The sequence below is a fragment of the Xiphophorus hellerii genome, chromosome 16, assembly GCF_003331165.1.
Source record: "Xiphophorus hellerii strain 12219 chromosome 16, Xiphophorus_hellerii-4.1, whole genome shotgun sequence".
Classification (NCBI taxonomy): Eukaryota; Metazoa; Chordata; class Actinopteri; order Cyprinodontiformes; family Poeciliidae; genus Xiphophorus; species Xiphophorus hellerii.
The window spans coordinates 653,455-674,226 of NC_045687.1; the positions used below are offsets into that span (position 1 = coordinate 653,455).

Sequence of the window (20,772 nt, forward strand, 5' to 3'; positions counted from 1 at the left end):
TGGATTTTTTAAATCTGATTTTATTTTAAAGCACCTCAGCAGATTTTAGTTGCTGTTTCCATTTCTGCAGCAGGGGGCGCTGTCTCCGGCTCCCTAGGCATCCTGTGTGGAGGTGCTCACCACCTTTCCGTCCACCAACACCTCCTCTACAACCACGTACCTGGTGGTGGTGGTGGTGGTGGAGGAGGAGCCGGAGGTGGAGGCCGAGGTGGAGGCCGAGGTGGAGGAGGCCTTGGAGGACGAGATGCTGTAAATGAAACAAAAAAAAACAAAAATGGTTTTATTGATGCAAACATTAAGCACAGAGAAATATATTTAATGTTTAAATTAATTTTTAAATTAATATTAGATAAATTTGGGTTTTTCAAATATTCAATCCAAAAAATTCAAAACAAAATGTTGAGAAATTTATATTTCAAATCATGAAATTCTAAACAAAAAAATCTTAATATAAATAAACATTTTTAAACCAGTTTTTACATAATTATGACCCCCCCCAAAAAAAAAAATTTGAAAGGAGGTAAGTATTTTTTTGACATTTAGAGAAAAAAAATAAACATTTAAAATAAACAAAAATATATATTATTGGAGATTCTTGACTGGGTTTGCTGGACTATAATTTTGAAAAAAAATTCTAATTTTTTTCTAAATGTTTGTATTGCCAGGCTTCTTATTTCACTCAAGTTTCATGTGAGAAATGTAATGAGTTTTACTTAAAAACAAAAAAGAAAATTTCTTCCAGAAGCAAATAAAACAACAAAAGATATAAATTTATCAAAAGTTTTTACTAAAAATTTTGAGACATTCTTCAAAACAATGTAGAAATGCATGGTTTAATGTAGGAAGAGAGTTCAGATTGTGTTTGAGGAGAAAATACTGGTTCTAATAGTGATTCCAGTTCAGTCCAGTTCAGTTCAGATGACATGCTGGTGTCTCTGTGATCTTCAGGTCGTTTATGAAGTAAATGTGAGTTTATTTTGTGAGGTTTCCTCCTGATTCTCCAGAATCTTCTGGAAAGAATCTGCATTTATCTGGTTTTCAGAACTGATCAGATTTTACTGATATTTTCCTGACACTTATTGGAGGATCGTTCTCCAGGTGAACGTGTCTCACCTGCCGCCTCCCTCTCCGTCCAGCAGGCGGCGGTATTCTGCGATCTCCATCTCCAGTCGGGTCTTCATGTCCAGCAGCACCTGGTACTCCTGTCGCTGCCGCTCCAGGTCGGCCCTCAGCTGAACCAGCTGCTCCTCCAGAGACGACACCTGGTTCTGGAAGCCCGCCAGTCGCATGGCGTAGCCGTTCTGGGTTTCCGCCAGCGTGCCTTCCAGACCGGCTTTCTGTTGGGGACAGGAGGGAGACGGTTGAGTTGATATTTGTCTTGGTTTGATCATACATGCCGGTTGCTGCACCCACCATGCTGAGTTGTGACTGTAGCTCGATCTCCAGGGCCTGCAGGGTCCGTTTGAGCTCTGTGAGCTCTGACCTGGATACCTGCATCGTTTCTGTGTTGGCAGCAACTTCTTTGTTCAGCCCTTCTGTCTGTATGGAGGAAAAACATCAGGAATAACGTAGAATCAGCCTCATGGTGGCGCTACTTGCAGAGTCAGAGAATCTCAGAAGAAGAAGAATGCATGTTGAGATGAGCACCAGACTCCTCACCTTGTTCTGGAACCAGGCCTCCAGGTCTTTGCGGTTCTTGGCGGCGACTGACTCGTAGTGCTCCCTCATTTCCTCCATGATCTTGTTCAGGTCTTGTCCTGGAGCTGCGTCCACCTCCACGTTCACCTGGCCGCTCATCTGCGTTCTGGTGGCCAGCAGCTCCTGCAGACACCATTTACAGCTGCATGAAACCGTCCAGAGTCACTCAGACTCCGCTCCATCAAAGCTCCCTCACCTCCTCATGGTTCTTCTTCAGGAAGATCAGCTCCTCCCTTAGGCCTTCGATCTGCATCTCCAGGTCAGACCTGGCCAGGGTCAGGTCGTCCAGGAGCCTCTTCAGCCCAGCGATGTCGGCCTCCACCGACTGACGCATGGACATCTCGTTCTCATACCTGGACGGATGTTAACAGAGTGTTTCCGGACCGGTTTGTAGTCAAATGAAGCAGGAACAGATGTGATGCCAGAGGTCTGGTTAGAGCAGTTTTAGCCTGAACTCAGTGGACTTACTTCATCCTGAAGTCATCAGAGGCCAGCTTGGCGTTATCGATGGCGAGGTAGATCCCACCGTTGTCTACAGTGGCTCTCTGGATCTGAGGGACAGGAAGGTTCAGTTACACAAGGTTTTAACCCAAAATCAGATGAAAATCTTTATCTGAACTTCTTCACCTGAAGTCAGTTGGTTAGTTGCAGCATCACTCATCCTACCTTTCCCTGCAGATCTACGATGGTGGCATAGTAGGCGCTGTAGTCTCTGGCGGACGGTGAGGTCTTCTTGTCCAGGAACTCCCTGATCTTCTTCTCCAGCTCGGCGTTGGCTGCCTCCAGGCTGCGGACCTTCTCCAGGTAGGTGGCCAGACGGTCGTTCAGGTTCTGCATGGTGGCCTTCTCGTTGGCAGGGATGTTCATGCTATCACCACCGCCTGCTCCACCGCCGGCGCCGCCACCGAAGCTAAAACCGTAGCTGGAGGCTCCGCCACCACCACCTGCTCCACCACCGGCGCCGCCACCGAAGCTAAAACCGTAGCTGGAGGCTCCGCCACCACCGGCTCCGCCGCGGCCGCCGCTGTACATGGACATGGCAGAGGAGCCGGAGGACATCCTGAGGCCGCCGCCGGACTTGAAACCACCCAGGGATCTGGAGGAAAAGCTATTCATGGTGATGGATGTTCAGGAGGTGCTGGAGCATCAGCTGCAGAGGAGAGAGTGGAGACGAGAGGGAGCAGCAGGGTTTTATATTCTCGATGCCTTCCAGAGGAGGAGGAGGATGGAGAGCTGGAGTCAAACAGGGAGGAGACACCTGTCCTTTAGGTGTGTCTGAGGCATGCAGGAGTCAACAATTATCAGAATCAGAACATGCCAACTTTCATTTCACATGAAAGGCAAGAGCCAGTTCAGACACGGAAAACATTAACCTCAAACCAATCCAGGAATAACGAGGCGCAGCTCGAAAGAAAGGAGTGACCTGTGTGCCAGAGTGATTTAAAGATGAACCCTCCGGTTGGGCCACTTCTGTCAGCATTAATCCTCCGTAAACACCAGAGGAGCGGCTGGATGTTCTCCTGTCAGCTACAAACAAAAGACCAGAATGTCAGAGATTATTCTGCTCCACAGAGCCGCTCAGGTTCTGTAAGTGAAGTGGTTTGGTGTTGGTCCAGGTGGAACAGGTGCAGCTTTAAAACATCCCTGAAGATGTTAGATCTGTTGGTTCTGCTGCTTTAGTCTACGACTTCATAAAGCGCCGTTTGAAAAGTTACAGTCAAAAATTGACTAAAACAGACTAAATTGTTATTTAGTCTGTCGAAGGAGAAAAAAATGGGGGTTTAGTTTTCATTGTTGTGTTTTGACCCGGGGAAAAATAAATACTAACAAAATGCAGATAAACATTTGTAGTGAATTTGAGCAACTCAGTATGAGCAGAAAATAAAACTTCAGTTTATCCTTCTGTCCAGGAGAGGACTGAGCGTCTAGACCGACACATGCAGACGGGACAGCTAATTAACTAAAAAATGAATAACCATGATGGCCCATTGGTTGATTTTAGTGACAGTCTTTGGGCTTATCCAATGAAATCCTTCAGTCCTCTTTGGCCTAATGGAGTCAGAGGGAAGAGATCTGCTGCTGGACGGCGGCTCAGAAAAGCTGCAAAGCTTCTAAATCCTCCCAGAAAAATGTGTCAAACTGAGACATTTTAATTTCCACCTGTTTTCACCACTTTATTTATTCATTCAATCATAAATGTCAGAGTTTCAGCCAAAATTTTTAGGTTGCTAAAATATTTAGCTTAGAGTTAAATAATTAGCTCTGAGCTAAATATTTAGTTAGCAAGCTAAAATATTTAGCTCTAAGCTAAATTCTTAGCATCAAACTAAATAATTTGGAGCTAAATATGTAGTTTGCTGAGCAAATATTAAATAGCTCAGCGCTAAATATTTTAGCAAACTTTAACTAAATATTTTGTTTGAAACTGACATTTATAAATAAATGAATAACATGGTGAAAATATGAACCATTTATTGCTAATCAGGTCCCAACTTTAACGATTTACCTTTATCATCTCTTTGCTCCCAGCAGCTGCAGGCTGCAGATTTAAAGCTTTATGTTAGTTTAAACCGTGATCCACTTTAACTCGGCTTCAGTCGAGGTTTAATCGGCTTTAATCTGCGTGGATTAAATGAGATCCATGCAGAGAAAACACAGAGTACAGTTTAAATCCTCTAATCCAGAATAATCCATGAAACATCAGCCACATCCAGAACGCCTTCCTGGTTGTGGGCGTCACTCTGGCTTCCTGTTCCAGTCCACAGGTGAGAGAAACAGCAACAAACTGGAAGGTCATAAGGTCATCTCCAAACCATCTGGAGTCCATCATTCTGCTGTCAGCATGGTGGTGGAGGGGTGATGATGTGGGCTGTAGAAGCTGCTGCATCACTCTTCCATGAAGTTGAACGACAGATCGTTTTTTCTGTCTGAATGCTTTCCAGGCTGTAATTTAAAATGTTCTTCCTTCAGGATAAATGTAATCGTCAGTAATTAGTCGGATCATCCAAACAGCCTGTAGAAGAAGATTTCACTGCTCAGTGGAGCTTTAATGGACGTGGATCTGTTAATGATCCAATAATCAGGTAATGATCCACAGCTCCTCCAGTTTCAGGCCTAAAACGTTAAAACCCTCCAGATTTAATGAAGTTTGGCAGCAGTCCGAGGTTTCTGTCAGAACTCGTTCCCACACAGATCAAACCAGCCGCCGCTCTCCCTGCTCTTTTAATGATTTCTTCATAAATGTTTTTCAGCGGTTTGGGTGTAACTGAATATGTTCCCATCACCTGAAGTGCTGCTCCCAGCCTGCAGGGAAAACTGCTGGGAACATGGAAAACACCCGGGTTTGGACCCGGAGCGCCGCGGTTCACCTGAGCTGCTGAGTCCCTGAACATTCAGGAGGATCTTCAGGGAGACGAAGGCAGGATGGACACACAAGGTTTTCTGCTTCCTTTGAGGTTTTTAATCAAATTTAGAGATAAAACATGAAGTAGTTCCACATGTCAGTAAACTGAAAACAGCTGCTTAGGTCAACATTTAGAGGGATTGTTTCCAGAGTGGGAGAAGCATTGATATAAGCTGTTTACCTCCTGATGGAGCAGTTGGTGTAGTTCTGGTCCGGTAGAGTCTACCGGACCAGAACTACAACTAAATGGAGGCGTCAGATTTTAGTGGTTGGAGGATTTCTAGTTAGTCTTTGGCTAAAGACCACAAGCCATTTCTCCTGCTAGCACAAGGCTAGCACGTTAGCTTAGGTTGTATTTACCCAGAATGCCCTGCGCTGTAGCCCACTTCCTGCTTTTGGAGCGGTCTCCGGTCCGCTTGGCGGATCTGTTGGGTTTGGATGAAAACAGACCTCAGCTGGACTCCAATCTAGTGAATTTTTTCCTTTAAATTAAAATCCCCATAAAACCTTTATCATTATGAAAAAGAGCAAGGTTTAAACATCCGCAGCTTGGTGAGGATATAAATCACATCTGTGACATCACACAGGAAGAACTTTTCAGTTTGGCTAATATTAGTCTGAAAAAATTCAGATTTTATTTGTTGTTTTCTCGTTGACCGAGAAAGCCAAAAAACACAAAATAAAAAGTTCTCCTGGCTCCAAGTCGAGGATTTCTGCAGAAACATCTGGATATTCTGCTTCAGCTATGCTATCTGCATATCAGGGCCGGCCCAAGGCATAAGCAAACTAAGCAGCCGCTTAGGGCTCCAAGGCCACTAAGAGGCCCCCTCAGTGGAGCTGATTTTTTTTGTTTGTTTTTGTTGGTAATTATTTCTGTCATTATAATATCAAAAACACACCATTTCACTATGAACTGATTTGTTTTTACAGTAATACATATTGGATAATGTATGTAGAAATCATTATTTTTTGGATGAAAAGAAACAAATGCTCTTGGGCCCCTGGTGACCGCGGTAGGTACTGCATGCTTCCCCGGTAACGAGCTGCCGAGCAGAGCTTGAATACAAACGGAGAACTTTGTACTGAGCTTCATTCATTTTAGTAACTGTATTTATGCCTGATCCAGACATTTTGGCTAACCAGAACCAGAACTTGACTCACACCACACTTCTAAACTTCACTAATAGAACTGCAAAAAAAGTGACGGCCAGGAGAAAAGTCCCCTTTCCACAAGTGGCCGCCCTTTGTTGGTGCATATGGTGAAAACGGTCCTCCATATGCAGTATAAGCAACAACACACACACACACACACACACACGCCCACACACACACACACACACACACACAAACACACACGCACACACACACAGGAGTCATAGTTAATGTTTTGCCTTGTGGGGAAAATCATTTGTCATTGTAAAATAAATATCAGTTTAAAAATATCTGTTTTTTTCTGTTTGCTGAGCTGCAGGTCTGTGAGTACGGAAGGCCTCTGTGCCATCACCATAGTTTCTATGGAAATTATGTTTAGCCTCCATACAAGTTAAACAATAGGTTAGCTTAGCTTAGCTATTGTTTAGCTTCCTCCATGGATTCTTTAGCAGAGGTTGTGGGTCTGCGCTGCAGAAAGATCTGAATTAAATGGGTTTAAAAGTGTGAAGGTGTTTGTTGGTGCCGGACTCTGGTTCCTGATTGGCTGATGAGCTTGGATCCAGCAGAACCGGTTTCTGTGAAAGAGATCGGTTTTATCTTTCCTGCCTGGTTCAGAGTCCTGACAGCAGCTCATTAAACCCAAACCGTGTTCAGATCATGTTTCTCTCAAACTTTCGACTCTTTACTGATTTATTTTGCTGCTTCTTGGATCCAAGTTTCTGCAGCAGAAAATTCACCAGAAGGAAAAATCAGCTTTTTTTCTTCATGAATTTAATTTGCTTTACAAAAATCTCTGATTGGTTTCAACCTGAATAACCTGGAGGATTCAGGTGAACAGGCAGGCAGGCAAGACGGAGCATGTAGATTTACACGAAGTTAAACTTAAAAACAAGAAGATTAAAATAAGAAGTTGGCAGATGAACAGCACCAGAAAATACTTATGCAGTTATTAAAAATACTCAGATTAAAACATGATATGCAACCCGAACTCCAGACAAGTTAAGATTTTCTTTAAAGTAAACTGAAATTAAAACAAAAAAATATTTTAATATTAATTAATATTTTCTTAACAACAAAACATTGATAATTATTTTTGGGATTTGATTAAAACTTAACATTTTTATTTCATATGTGATCATATCAGGTTTTTTTATGAAGCTTTAGGGTTAGGGTATGGTGAATCGAACGCAGATTAAACTGAAATAAAAATCATAAAATCAGAATGAAACAGTCAGCGCTCGCTCCTGTTTTATGATTTCTCGTTTGCATGAAGGAGTTTTACATTCTGAACAAGTCTGAACAGAAACAGCGGTGCAGCTGTGACCGGACGGGAGCCTGCAGGCGGCGGGGAGGAGCCACCTTTCCTCAGGTGTGTCGTCTTGGCAACGTTTCACTCAGCTTTTAGACAAACCAAACATGAAGCAACAGCAGCAATAAGCTGCAGAAACCAGATGACTCCAGTCTACTGACTGAATGAAATGGTTTTCATGAACATATCACTGAAACATTTAGGAGTTTTTAACTTTTTAACATTTTATTCAACATGCAGGAAACCTGATATGTTTTATTCACCACAGAAATACAAATATGCATTTCTGTTCAAATCAAAGCTGTTGAAGCTGAATGTCAGAATAAATCATCATGATTTTATCTTTTCTCTGTAACTCCTGAGGCTTCAGTCATTCACTTCATCCTGCAGCGTTGGAGGGAAAAACAGTTTAATCTGCATTTAAACCTGGAAACAGAAACAATGAGCAGATTAAATCTGTAAATGATGAACAAGAACACTTTTATTTTCATGTCTTGGAATAAACTAAAAATATTTATAGCCTTTGAAAAAAGTAAAAACATAAACCCAAAATGTTAAACGATGTTAGACATTAAAACAAACATAAAAGATACAGTTCAAAATTCTGAACCGATTATATTGGACACCAGTTAAATTATTTAGAGCTAGAATAAGTAACTCTGATATTTGTTCAGTCTGGGAGACATGCTTCACATGTTCCTCATGTGTCCAAACCTAATTTCTTATTGGCAGAAGGTTATGGGAACAATTAGCAGCACACTTAACTCCAACTTCCTCTTGACGGTTACATTGGGACTTAGATTAGATTATAAGGTCAAAATAGGAACAAAAAAAGCAGAATGGTTAAAAATAGCCCTCACCACAGCATTATATTATTTATGTTATATTAAGACACTGGAGAGGACAAAATGTCCCTCCCTATTCAGAACGGCATGCGGCACGTTTAGAGAGCAGCTCTTACAACGACTCATCCTCAAGATAAACGGTCAGATTGATGCCAGGGAACCGTTCTTAAAACCAGAGGAAAGACTCAAACACTATTGGTCCAGAATAAAAGATACAGTGTGTGTGAACTTTTTATTTACTTTATTTTATTTTTATTTTACTCTATTCTCTTTTGCTTTAGCTCCTTCTGCTGGCTGGGGTGGGGGGAGTACAGGAGGATCGGGACGGGATGAGGGGGGTGTTAAAAACTCAAGTCCTTCTCTGTACAACTACTTAATGTTGTAAACTTACAGCAGGGGCCCAAAGTGGGTCTGGAGGCCCGGCATCCTGCATGTTCTAATCTCTCCCTGGTTTAACGGACCTGGATCCAATGATGTTTCGTTAGAAGGCCTAAGAAGATCATGGACCTGCTGAAGGTTGTTTCCAGGGAGGGAACTAAAGCTTGCAGGATGCCGGGCCTCCAGGACCCACTTTGGGCCCCCTGCTTTACAGCACTGATATTGTCAACATCGGTTTCACTGTCTCTTTAACTGTTGAAGGATTTAATAAACATTGAAAATTGAAAAAAAACCCAAAAACATAAAAGATTACATTTTATTTATTTTTGTGCAGGTACAAGAAAGAAAAAAAATGATATTTTTGTATCTTTATTTCAGGGGAAAAAGACAATTTTGGCTCCTGAATACTTTCAACTTTGGGATTTTGGCCCTTGGTGCAAAAAGTTTGGAGGGAAGTGGTCATGCAGTTCCTTTCACAGTAAAAGCTGAACATCGGGACTGAAATAACGGAGCTAATGTGATAGGAGTTCAACTCATCAGCTGACTGAATCCAAAGTTAACAGAATATAAATTTAGTTACAGAACAACTCTAATATTTGGTTTTGCGACTTTAAGCTCCATTTTTTTCAGAAACAACAAATCCTGAAAAGTCAGAGGAATCAGGTTTTCTGTCTGAGCAAACACAGAAGAAGTTTAACTTTTTAGATCAGCTCTGAGGTAAAACCTGCAAATAAAACACAAAACCAACCATCCGTCGCACGGATGGTTGGTTTTGTGTTTTCATCATTTTGTAATTCGTCAGTTGGATGAAGACAGCTTCCCCTCCTCCTCCTCTTCAGGGTGCAGCTCCTGAATTCCTCAGAACTTCACGTTTCATAACTCAGCCTCATAAACTGGATTGTCACTCAGCTGTCGCTTCTTACTTTGATGAGCAAACTGATTTATAAGCTCGTTTTACTTCCTGTAAAGCAGAAAATCTGAGCTGCAGTTCAGGGAAACATGTGGAAGTTATTTTTGATGTTTTTTTTTTTCTTTTTTTTTCTCCGAAGAGTTTTTGCGGCGCTAGTGGCTCGTATTTTTTTTGACAGTAAGCAGACAGGAAGGAGGGTGAGGAGAGGGGGGAAGACATGCGGCAAAGGTCGTCGGGACCGGGAGTCAAACCTGCGACGTCCGCGTCGAGGACTAAGGCCTCCAAACGTGGGGCGTGCTAACCCGCTGCGCCACCACAGCACGCCCCTGGTTTATTTAGTTTAAATGTTTTTGTTTCAGGGTTCAGGAAAGGCAGCGAGGTGATGAGGAATGAGAGTCAAACTGTATGCAGATGATGCAGGTTATTATTTCACTGTTGAACATGTAAAACTGTGTTATGTCTCAACTCTGAAGGTTGCCATGTTGGGTGTGTGAGCGATTAATGGTGGGAATGCTACCTGGCACGCTACTGGCTGGCAATTAAAAGCAGCTGAACCCCCAAAAGCAGAAATAATGATGACTGTAGCTGTTAGCTTCTGCTGCAGTGCTAACATCCTGTCCACTGTATGTTAAGGTTTATTTGGTATTTGAACTATTCGGTAGTTAGAAGTGTTTTTTGAGGACATCTCCTGTATTTACAGATTTCTGTATTTTATTGGTGGCTGTAATCTCTGAATCCTTTAATACTGGATCCACAGAATCATGATACTTCTGCTAATGCACTAATAGTGGAGCTCATTTTCTGCCTAGCGGTTTTGGTAACATGTTTAGCGCACTTATCGTCTCTTAAATAAATTTTTCATATAAATTGTAAAGTTCTAATTTGATAAACTTTCGGTTGAATAAAGTTCAACATCTGCGCTGTAGTTTTGGTTGTTGACTGTAGTTAGAAGTTTATATTCATGCTCTTATCAGGTTTACACCTGGCTTTAGCACTTTAGCATTAGCTCCTGCTAAATACCATGTTGATGTAGCGTGTTAGCAGGAATAAGACCATCGTTAGCGCTGTCGGCCTCTGATGGTAACCATGGGAACGCTGTGGAAGTAAACAGAAGAAAGATTTCTCCTCCTGCACCACAAACGTCTGAAACGTTGATTTTAAAGGAAGAAGAGATTTATAACACAGCAGGGAGTCGACAGCCAGACCACCAAGGTGATCGGTTGGTTGTTTGTTTGTGAGCATAAAGTGAATCAGGTGTGCTGTCTGTGTCAGTGATCGCTCCTTCTGCTTCAGCAGAATGTTTTTTCCTTTGTGTCTGAGCTAAATGAAGGAGTGTTTGACTGCAAAGCTCTTCAGATGCTTCAACATCAGTCGCACAGAAGATTTCATTTCTCTTCATGAACATCATAAAAGCTAATTTAACAGATTTAAATGCTGTTCATATGACTCACCTCAGCTCTTAGCCTGAGCAGCAGAGAGAAGAGAAGCCAGCTGTGGGAACGGCCGAGACACGGAGGACAAGAACAAGACATGCAATGGTTTCATAGTCATGTGTTAGAACGGCCTAGTCCAAGCCTAAGCTTAAATCCAATGAAAATCAAACTTTTTGTTGATTTTCCCTGATAAAGAACAGGGACAAAGTTCAGCCTGTGGACAAAACTGATAGAGACAAAAACCTGCATCTGGACCCAGCCAGAGGTTGTTCTGGCGCAGTGGAGCCCAAAGTTGGTTCTGGAGGCCCGGCATCCTGCATGTTCTGGTACCTCCCTGGTTTAACGCACCTGGATCCAATGATGGATCGTTAGAGGCCTGAGAAGAACACGGACCTGCTGTCTCTCATTCACCAGAGAAAATAAAACATGCTGCCGTCCCTCCAGGACCGACTCTGGACACCGCTGTTCTACAGAATAAAAATGCATGCCACACTTTTCAGATTTTTATTTTTAAAAATGTTGAATTGTTTTCTTCCAACGTCATAAAGATGTTCTACTTTCTGTTGGTCCCTGGAAACCTTCCCCTCTGTGGCTCGGAGCCGGCTCCAGCCGCAGAGGTTCTGGAAGGATGTCGTCCTTCCAGGAGATTTTCCTGTTTGACACAAAGTGAGAAACAAGCAGGCTGTTAAACTCTGCAGCAGTTAATGTAATTACTCTGGCTGATCGTCGCCATGGAGACAAATCTGCAGCAGGTCAAAGGTCAGATGAATGCAGGACTGGAATCGGTTCCTTCTGTCAGATCACAACAAAAAATTAATTATTACTAATTATTATTATTATTATTATTATTATTATTATTATTATTATTATTCCAGTCAGATCGTCCTGCAAACAAACAGGATCTGAGTTCAGAGGAGAGAAATTCAACCAGGAATCAGGAGATCAAACTGAAGCCCTCTGTCAGAACCATCAGAACCATCAGAACCTTCAGAACCATCAGAACCATCAGAACCTTCAGAACCAGGACGGCTCCATGTTTGGGTGAGAACCAGATTATGTTCAGTTTCTCTGGTTCTACCTGCAGCTTGTTCCTCCTCCTCCTCTTCCTGCATCTCCCTGTTTTTACCTTATAAGGAAATGTTTACCTGCCGCTCAGTTTTCCCGTCTTCCTGTAAAATCGTCTCCAGCACCTGAAGCCTCAGGCTGTAAAGTCAGCAGCTCCGTTCTGAGCAGAGCGGAGGGAGAACCAGTTGGGTCAGAACCTGAAGCGGCTTCAGTCGGTTTCTAACTGGACTTTAGTTCCTCAGTCCAGGTTTTGTGTCTGAACCTGGAGCCTGAAGCAGCTTTGAAGCTTCTCAGTGGTTCCTATAATCTGACTAAAACCTGATGAAGAACCAAGTCAAGTTGTTAAATATAGAGAAAATAATAAATCCAGGTTCTGGACCTTCATGTTGCTTCTGGTCAAGAATCTCATCAGATCTTCACCCTCTGAGAAGATGAGGTCAGAAATGACCCAACTCCAGTCCACTTGTCTAGTCAAAGTCCGGTTTGGTTGGTGAGGTGTGTATCCTAATCGACCTCTGACCTCTGGTCCTCAACTGGGTTCAGTTGAAGTGAACTCTGGTTCGGTTTGAATCTGAAAGCCAAGCGGACCAGAAACCGCTCCAAAAGCAGGAAGTGGACTACAGAGCAGGGCATTCTGGGTAAATACAAACAAAGCTAACCTGCTAGCCTAGCGCTAGCAGCAGAAATGGCTCCTGGTCTTCAGCCAAAGACTAAAGAGAAAAATCTGACGCCTCCATCTTGTTTCCATCTGGTGAAACAGGAAGTTGCTCTCAGTGTCTTCAGAGGTTTTTGTGTCGTTTCCTTCAGTGGTTCTTGGTGCAGCGCCCCCACAGGCCAGGAGGGGAACAGGTTGGTTTGAGTCAGAACCACAGCAGCTGGAGGTGGAGCAGATGGTGGAGTTCTGGTTGAACTGAATCCACTGGACCATCAGAAGAGAAACCAGCTAAAAGCAGGTGGAGAAGCAAATGATTAAGGCGTAGAATGACAGTTCCAGATCTGCCATCCTGCAGGTCTCTGGAGAGCACAAAGAAATAACCTGAAACATGATGAGACCTGAAGATCTGCTGCTGGGTGGAGATCTGCTGTTACGGTTTCCACCAGAGGAATGTTGGTTGATTTCCTCTGAAGCTCCAGATATCTGAAGAGATTTTATCTCAGTTTAACCACAACAGGGTGAGAGAGAGACAGACAGACAGACAGACAGACAGACAGACAGACAGACAGATAGATAGATAGATAGAACTGGAGTTTGTTTTGGTTCAGATCCAGAAGAACCAGCAGGGATCATGGATTCCTCCCAGTCTGAGTTGAGTTCAGACCAGTAACCAGTATGTTTCCTCACTGGGAGCAGAATCCCAGGATTTGTTCTTCTGTTTGCTTTAAAGCTCCAGAAGGTGGCGCTGCTTTGAACTTCAGTTTGCTGGGATTTTCTGGGATTTAACTTCACGCCTGATGTTTTCCTTCCTGGTCCCGGTTCCCCCTGAAGCCTCTGAACCGGGACTGAGAGGTCAGGCCCGCTGTCGCCATGGCAACCAGCCGGTTGGTGAAACGGCATCAGGGACACGCCTCCTGTCCGGGTGGAGACGCAGGTTTCTGCACGCTCACCTGCAGGCGATGGGTTCGATGCTCCGTGTCGCTGCTTGCTCCTGATGAACGGATGAAACGGTTCTTCTCTCCGACTCGTAGTTCTGGAAACAGTTTTTCTGTTCCTGCAGACAAACAGGACTGACGACATGTTAACAGCTGGACCGGAGCCAGACAGAACCACAGGAACTGAACGAGTCTCAGTTCAACACGGTTCAGTCTCTGAAACCAACTGAGTCCCAAACTCGGTTCTGATACCTGCAGGACTCGGGTCGGATCCCAGCAGCTGGGCTGGCGGTTCACCTTTAGTTCTAGAGCAAAAACGAAGAAAAGCAGCAGAGTCATGCAGATGATCCAGGTTTATGTTATGAAGTTATGATTTGGTTCTGTTTTCATTCTGAATCCTGACCTTTAAAATCCAACATGGATTTATGGTTTATATCTCAATAAATCATTTTTATTGACTTTAAATCTTTCAGAGATAGAAAATAAAACAATCACAACTAAAGGAAACCATGTTAAGACTGGTTAATTAGTTTAAATGTGTCTCTGCATTTCATACGTTAGCATTTAAAACTAAAAGTACAAAAAGTATCTAAAACTAACAGCAAACTAAATCTTCAATAAACAAAATATTAATGCACCAGAAATGTTGCTGTTCAAGTTTCAGTTCACATATTTTTCTGTACTTGCAGGAATCAGGAAAACAGAAAAAAACAAACTCTGCTTTTTATCCTGCAGTGCCTCTCGTCCTCCACTTGGTGGCGCTGCTGGTTAGCTTGTTGTGAATATTTGACCTTTGTGAATAGAGTGAAGCCTCATCTGTTTCCTGTTGAGGTTAACAGAGAGTCCAAGTATGGTGCAGAATATTTTTCTGACTCCAGATCTGGAATCCTCAGAGTTTCTCATAACTGTTAAAAATGTTTTCTTGGAAAACTGAGCTACATGAAGCAGCTCAGTTTGGAGATTTTTCTTTTCTAAATCATCAGTTTTCTTAAAATTTAAACAAAATTAATTGAAACATTTCAAAATCTTTAGATTTTTTGGTTTATTTATTGAATTAAAAAAAACATTTCTGGTAACCATAGAAACGCAGCCTACATCACCAACTCATAATAACTTAACATGTCTACATAAACTAATGTTTTCATAAGCTGTCATAATAAAATCAGATGAAAGCGTTTTTTCATTCTGTGAAGTGAAGGAGTCTGACTGGTCGGACCCGGTTCTGGTCGGACCCGGTTCTGGTCGGACCCGGTTTCGCTGCTCCTGCTCCCAAACTGCATTAATCCTGCAGGAACAGATGATTCCAGATTCTTCAGGTCCAGATTCATCTGTGAAGTTTTTTTTTCAAAAGTATTTGTTCCTTGTAACTGAAAACAATCTATAATTGTAAGAAGATGAGTGAAGAACAGAGGCAGCAAGTTACAGAGAGCTCTGAAGGTCAGGAGGAGCATCTTCAGGTTGATGCTGTATTTTATGGGTAACCAGTGAAGATGGTCACCTTCTCTGGTTATGGTTATGGTTATGGGTAACCATAACAGTTACCCATAACTGTTATGGGTAACTACAGCTTAGATCAACTTTCCCTCAGTAGGACTTTTCCATGTTTACAACTTCTTATGATTAGACATAGAAAAAGATTAAAGCATTTTTCATGAAAAAGATTAAAGCATTTTTCATGAGACCAAACAGTTTGATAAATTCAGGGTTTGTACTAAAGTCTCATCCTGTTGATTGTAAAGTTTCCTTGTGTTAATAGTTTTAGGACAGTGGTTCTTAACCTTTTATGAGGTACCGAACCCATCAGTTTCATATGCACATTCACCGAACCTTTCTTTAGTGATAAATAAAATAAAAACTTTTTCCAAATTCAAGACATAGGTATATGTTTTTTTGCTGGTGCACAAAATGAGCCGTGCATGAACGTCACTTTGCTCAAAGAACAAAACCATGAACTCACAGCAAGTTACAGTGTTACTTTATTCTGGCCAGCAAAAAATATTTCGGCCCCATAAAAGAATTTCAGCCCCCAAAAATATTTTTTTTATTATTCTACTAATTAAAAATAAATTTGGATTTTTTTTCCCAGAATAAAAAAAAAATTCTTAATTTTTTAAAATTTAATTTGTTTTTTGTCATTTTGAATCCACAAAATACTTTTTTGGGGCCAGAATAAAGTGTTGGACAAATGACATACCTGTAAATCAGTGAGACTCCTGCTGCTGTTTTTGGGAGACCAGTTCAGAGAGGCGTGGCTTCAGAGAGGCGTGGCTTCAGAGAGGCGTGGCTTCACCTTGGCAGGTGCATCTTCAGAGCAAAGTCTGTTCATTTTCTTCTTTTTTGCTCCACATATTTAGTATGGATTAAAATATTAAGAAAGAAACCACGCAACGTACAACTACGACAGCCGCTGATGCTGCGCGCACTAAATTCCCCGCAGCCCTGATTGGCCGAGCAATGTAACATGATCCTGTGCAGCCAGTGATGGCCAAGCGGGGCGCGTCATCACGACTTTACACCAGTGTGTCTTTACCTCCGCGGCAGAGGCTCCGCCGAACCCCTGAGCCCGACTCATCGAACCCCTGGGGTTCGACCGAACCCAGGTTAAGAACCACTGAGTTAGGGTGACGTCTTCCACCTGTGCCACCCTGGTTCCACCATCCTGATATTAAATCTCTCCATTTCCTGTTCATGGACCTTACCACAGGGCCACGTTTCATTGGCTGATGCCCATTCTACCTGGTCACGTGCGTGGCCGTCTCACAAACACACTTAGCTTCCCGTTAGCTAAGTACAGCATGATGGCAGAACTGATACAACTTGTACACCTTGAAGCCTGTCTGCTACACAGTCTTACCTTAGCTAAACAGATCAATATGCAATGTGTCTGTATCTGACATACACTAAAGATTTTATTTTAGCAGAAAAGGCTTTGGACTAAACTGTTACTCTGTTAGCCACGTTAGCACCAAGTACAGCTAGTCAATCAACCATCGCTGTGTTCAGGGAAGCGCTGATTAATAATCGATAAATAAATATCAAGCCTGGAAACTTGATATCGTAACGAACTGAATGTTATGTTTTTAACGTAATCTTTGCTCGTCTTGCAGGGAGCAGGCGGTTGCCATGGTAACAGGTGTGCTTAAACTACAAAGAGAGAGAGAGAGTAAAAAGGTAGGAGTGGTTTTGAGTTGATCACCTGTTCAGGTTATTTTACCTTTGTTTCCCTTTGCTGTGACTCATTACAGCCGCTGTAGTTTATAAACGTTGGACTAATTACCTCGTTAGTTTGTGAGTTTACGTCATTCACAACAAACATCAAATAGAACAAATATATTTCATAAAATGTTAACAAACAAATGGCTTCTACCGCGATAATTATGTGAAATTAAATAAAAGAAGTTTTACTTCTTTTAAAACATGTTTGGTTGATAAACATCTCAATAAACATGCCATAACTGTAGTGTCAAAATCATGATAAACAATGTTAAAGGGAGGTCAAAAAATAAAATAAAATAAAAAGTGGATGAGGGAGTTTAGCCAACAAAAGACTGTGTATAAAAGGAGACTGGGTAGGAAGTAACACTGTTTGCCACCTAAAAAGTAATGCAACACTGGATGCAGTGCTGCATACTTTCCTGTATGCAGCCATACAGGAAAGTATGGCTGCATACTTTCCTGCAGCCAGGAAATTATGTGAATTTCCTGGCTGGAAACTTTCTCAGCCCCATCACCATGGAGACTTCCACCAACTTCAGAAGATTTGCCTTTACCTTTACAGAGCTCTTTGGTTCCTCCTATCAGGCTGTAGCTTCTCATATTGAGGTCAAAGTTCAGATCTACCATAACTGACTGACACCTGCTGGCCTCAGGTTTGCAACCAGCTTGTGACTGAGAAACCAGTAACCTGCTCCCAGATGATGACATGAACTTGTTAGTTTCTCTGTCCATTGTAGTAGCTGATATATTGTGAAAATCCGCTAGAAATGATGCACTAATGGAGTCATGCTTACATAGAAACAAGGAGCAGCGAGGTTTTGTTTGTGAGACTTGTGGTCACGTGGGTCGGTTGTGGGCGGAGCTTGGTAAGGTCCATACACTTATTACCTCTAAGAAAAATAACAACGGTTGGATGTTAGATGATAACATTATACATTAATCTGTACAGAAAGCAACTTCCTGATTATTCATTGATAAGGATAACACTACTTAATTTTAAAACACAGTAAGAATATTTTCTCTCTCACACACACCTTCTTCCCCAAAGTCAGCGCTCTGCAGCCAGGAAACTTTCTCAGCCCCATCACCATGGAGACTTCCTGCTCTGAGACCTGAGGGACGTTCAGGTGAAGTGGCTTCAGTTGTAAAGCTGCAGGTAGAAACCTGCAAATCTGATCATGTTTATGGACACCAGGAATGCAGATACATTTGTGGAAGAATAATTCTGATACTTTGGTTAAAGCATCATGTTTTATCAGAAGAGAGATAAATATGGCTACTTGCCCAGAACAGCAACCAACTTCCAAGAAAACCATCGAACTTGGAAAGATGTACAATGATTTATTGAGGCATTTTTAACAGTTATGTTACCTTGTTATGAGAAACTCTGAGGATTCCAGATCTGGATTAAGAAAAATATTCTGCACCATAGTTGGACTCTCTGTTAACCTCAATAGGAAACAGATGAGGTTCGACTACCTAATAGTTATATAAGCTCCTTTAATTTCCAGCAGTGATGGAAATTAAATTAAATTTCCTGAAATTAAAATTGCAGGAACGTCTGCAGTCTGCGCCCATGTCCTGGAGCAAAGATCCTCTGTTTAGAGAGATGACTCACATGCATCCAAAACACACTCAGACGTTATGATCATGACAAAAACATAAAGCAAATGAAAAACTTATGAAAAACAAAGACAAAATAAGAAAAATATTAAATCCTGGGAGGAACCTATGGGTTCTCACAGAAAAACCACAGAAATGGTTCTGAACTCCCCCAACAAACAGAGAGCTCTGGCCAAGTCCAAGTCCACCACCAAGAAATAATCCGTTGATTATATGTTTGACTCCAATACCACAGTTTAATGTCAGCAAGCACACATCTCCATATTCTACAGCTCATTTATAGAGAGCAACTTAACATCTTAACACCAACTTCACCTTCGTGTCTCTTAGCATAATATCCTCATCTGGGACATCAGTTTGCTAGGAAGCATAGAGATTAAACTCTGGAGCAATGGAAGTCCAGATTTACCCAGAGTTCCAGAGTGATGGGCGCATCAGGTAAGAAGAGAGGCAGGTGAAGTGATTACCCATCATGCCTAGTGCCGACTGTAGCAGGCTGTGGGGCAGTGCTATGATCTGGTGTTGCTGCAGGCGGTCGGGTCAAAGTTCAAAAACAGTATGCGCTCAAAACCGAAGTCAGCTGACTACCTGACGGCATGGGCATAGTCCAAGATTCCAATGCCAGGATTCATCTGGCCTAAATTATGAAAGGTTTCACTGAACATGGATCAGCTACCAGAGAGTCCAGACCTGAACCCAACGAGAGTCTTTGGGATGAGCTGGAGAAGGCTCTGTGCAGCGGTCAGACTCTGCCGTCATCAACGCAGTGGGGAAAAAGTAATGCAACACTGGATGGAAATAAATGTTCTGACATTGCAGAAGCTTATTGGAACAACGACAGCAAATGCATGTCGTGATCAAAGCCAAAGGCGGTCCAAAAAATATTAAGAGTGTGTGATCTTTTCGTTTGGTGGCATATTTGTTTTGGCTAGAGAGAGTAGTAGCAATAACAACAGATCATATCTAACTGGAGGGCAGGAAGGCAAAGTAGAAGAGCAGAAAAAAGGATCCAGTCATCCTGAGACGAGACGTCTGGATTTATTCAGGCAAGTTTCTTTACAGTAGAGATCCGTCCAGGGGCCTGACGTAGTTTAGGTCTCAGTAAGGTAGAGCAACTGCAACTTTAAAAAGATGGATAAAATATATCATTTTATTTAGAAAATATATCTGTTATTTTTTACAATGTTAGACAAAAAATTAATACAGGTATTGACAAAGTCTGTAAAGTGAAAAAGACATGAAGCATTCAGAGGGAGTGGCCCAGCTTCCTATGATGTGTGATGTCCTGCTGAGCTGAGACAACATTGAGACTGCACAACTCGGAGGAGCAGCTTTGAGGCTCTGGCCTCTCAGATGTTGAGGGTCAATTTCTTCCTGCAAAAACAAACTCTGGACACCTTGTTGGACTACAAGCCAGCTCTACGGTCAGCTGACGCAGTAAGCTTTTCCAAAACTTCTACTTTTACCTAACATTAAAACCACATGCTGCATGAGGCTAAAATTATTCAGCTTGAGTGGACAGAGGAGCCTTTTTGCGGAGTTAGTTCGGTATTTGTATGGCCCATACGGCCCGGCTTCCTCTATTTTGCTATGTGGGGATTTTATTCTCGCTTTGTTTGGGAAAGTGGGATGGGGGGAGGGGGGAACTTTTTTGTTTGTTTTTCTTGTTCAAAAAGCATTTCACGGGGCGTGCTGTGGTGGCGCAGGGGGTTTAGCACGCCCCACGTTTGGAGGCCTTAGTCCTCGACGCGGACGTCGCGGGTTCGACTCCCGGTCCCGACGACCTTTGCCGCATGTCTTCCCCCCTCTCCTCACCCTCCTTCCTGTCTGCCTACTGTGGAAAAAATACGAGCCACTAGCGCTGCAAAAACTCTTCGGAGAAAAAAAAAAAAAAAGCATTTTACATGTTGCAATACACTGTCAGGCTAACACATGAGTGCTTTGAGGCCATTCTGTTGAACATTTTCTGTGTACCATAACAAGTCATTACAGGGCGGTGGCATAAACTTTACCAGTTGGAATGTCAGGGGTTTGGGGCATGTCCTAAAAAGGGCTAAAGTATTTTCTCACTTAAAGTCCTTATCAGCGGACATTGTATACCTTCAAGAAACACACATAAGACCAGGCAGGGAGAGGTTATTGAGATGCAG

The 20,772-nt window shown here is 42.5% G+C and overlaps 2 protein-coding genes across 5 annotated transcripts in view; one reads left to right on the forward strand and one right to left on the reverse strand.

Annotated features, from left to right (window-relative positions):
• Positions 1 to 19,946, reverse strand: LOC116735623 (keratin, type I cytoskeletal 13-like). 3 transcript variants are annotated; one of them, XM_032587634.1, is made up of 8 exons: positions 19,942 to 19,946; positions 2,365 to 2,579; positions 2,167 to 2,249; positions 1,895 to 2,051; positions 1,660 to 1,821; positions 1,414 to 1,539; positions 1,114 to 1,337; positions 1 to 247 (listed from the first exon to the last, which is right to left on the reverse strand). In XM_032587634.1, the coding sequence occupies exons 2-8, from the start codon at positions 2,563 to 2,565 to the stop codon at positions 94 to 96; spliced, it is 1,107 nt and encodes a 368-aa protein (XP_032443525.1). In that variant the 5' UTR covers positions 2,566 to 2,579; positions 19,942 to 19,946; the 3' UTR covers positions 1 to 93. The 3 variants fall into 3 exon arrangements, with proteins under 3 accessions (XP_032443525.1, XP_032443524.1, XP_032443523.1); XM_032587633.1 differs by lacking the exon at positions 19,942 to 19,946 and adding an exon at positions 2,643 to 2,875; XM_032587632.1 differs by lacking the exon at positions 19,942 to 19,946 and having other exon boundaries at positions 2,365 to 2,875.
• The window catches only part of LOC116735621 (uncharacterized), a 12,422-nt gene continuing 11,595 nt past the window's right edge, over positions 19,946 to 20,772 (forward strand). For both annotated transcript variants that reach the window (XM_032587630.1, XM_032587629.1), the window contains exon 1: positions 19,946 to 20,059. The gene's annotated coding sequence lies outside the window, so the exon portion shown is untranslated. The remainder of the gene's footprint in view (positions 20,060 to 20,772) is intronic.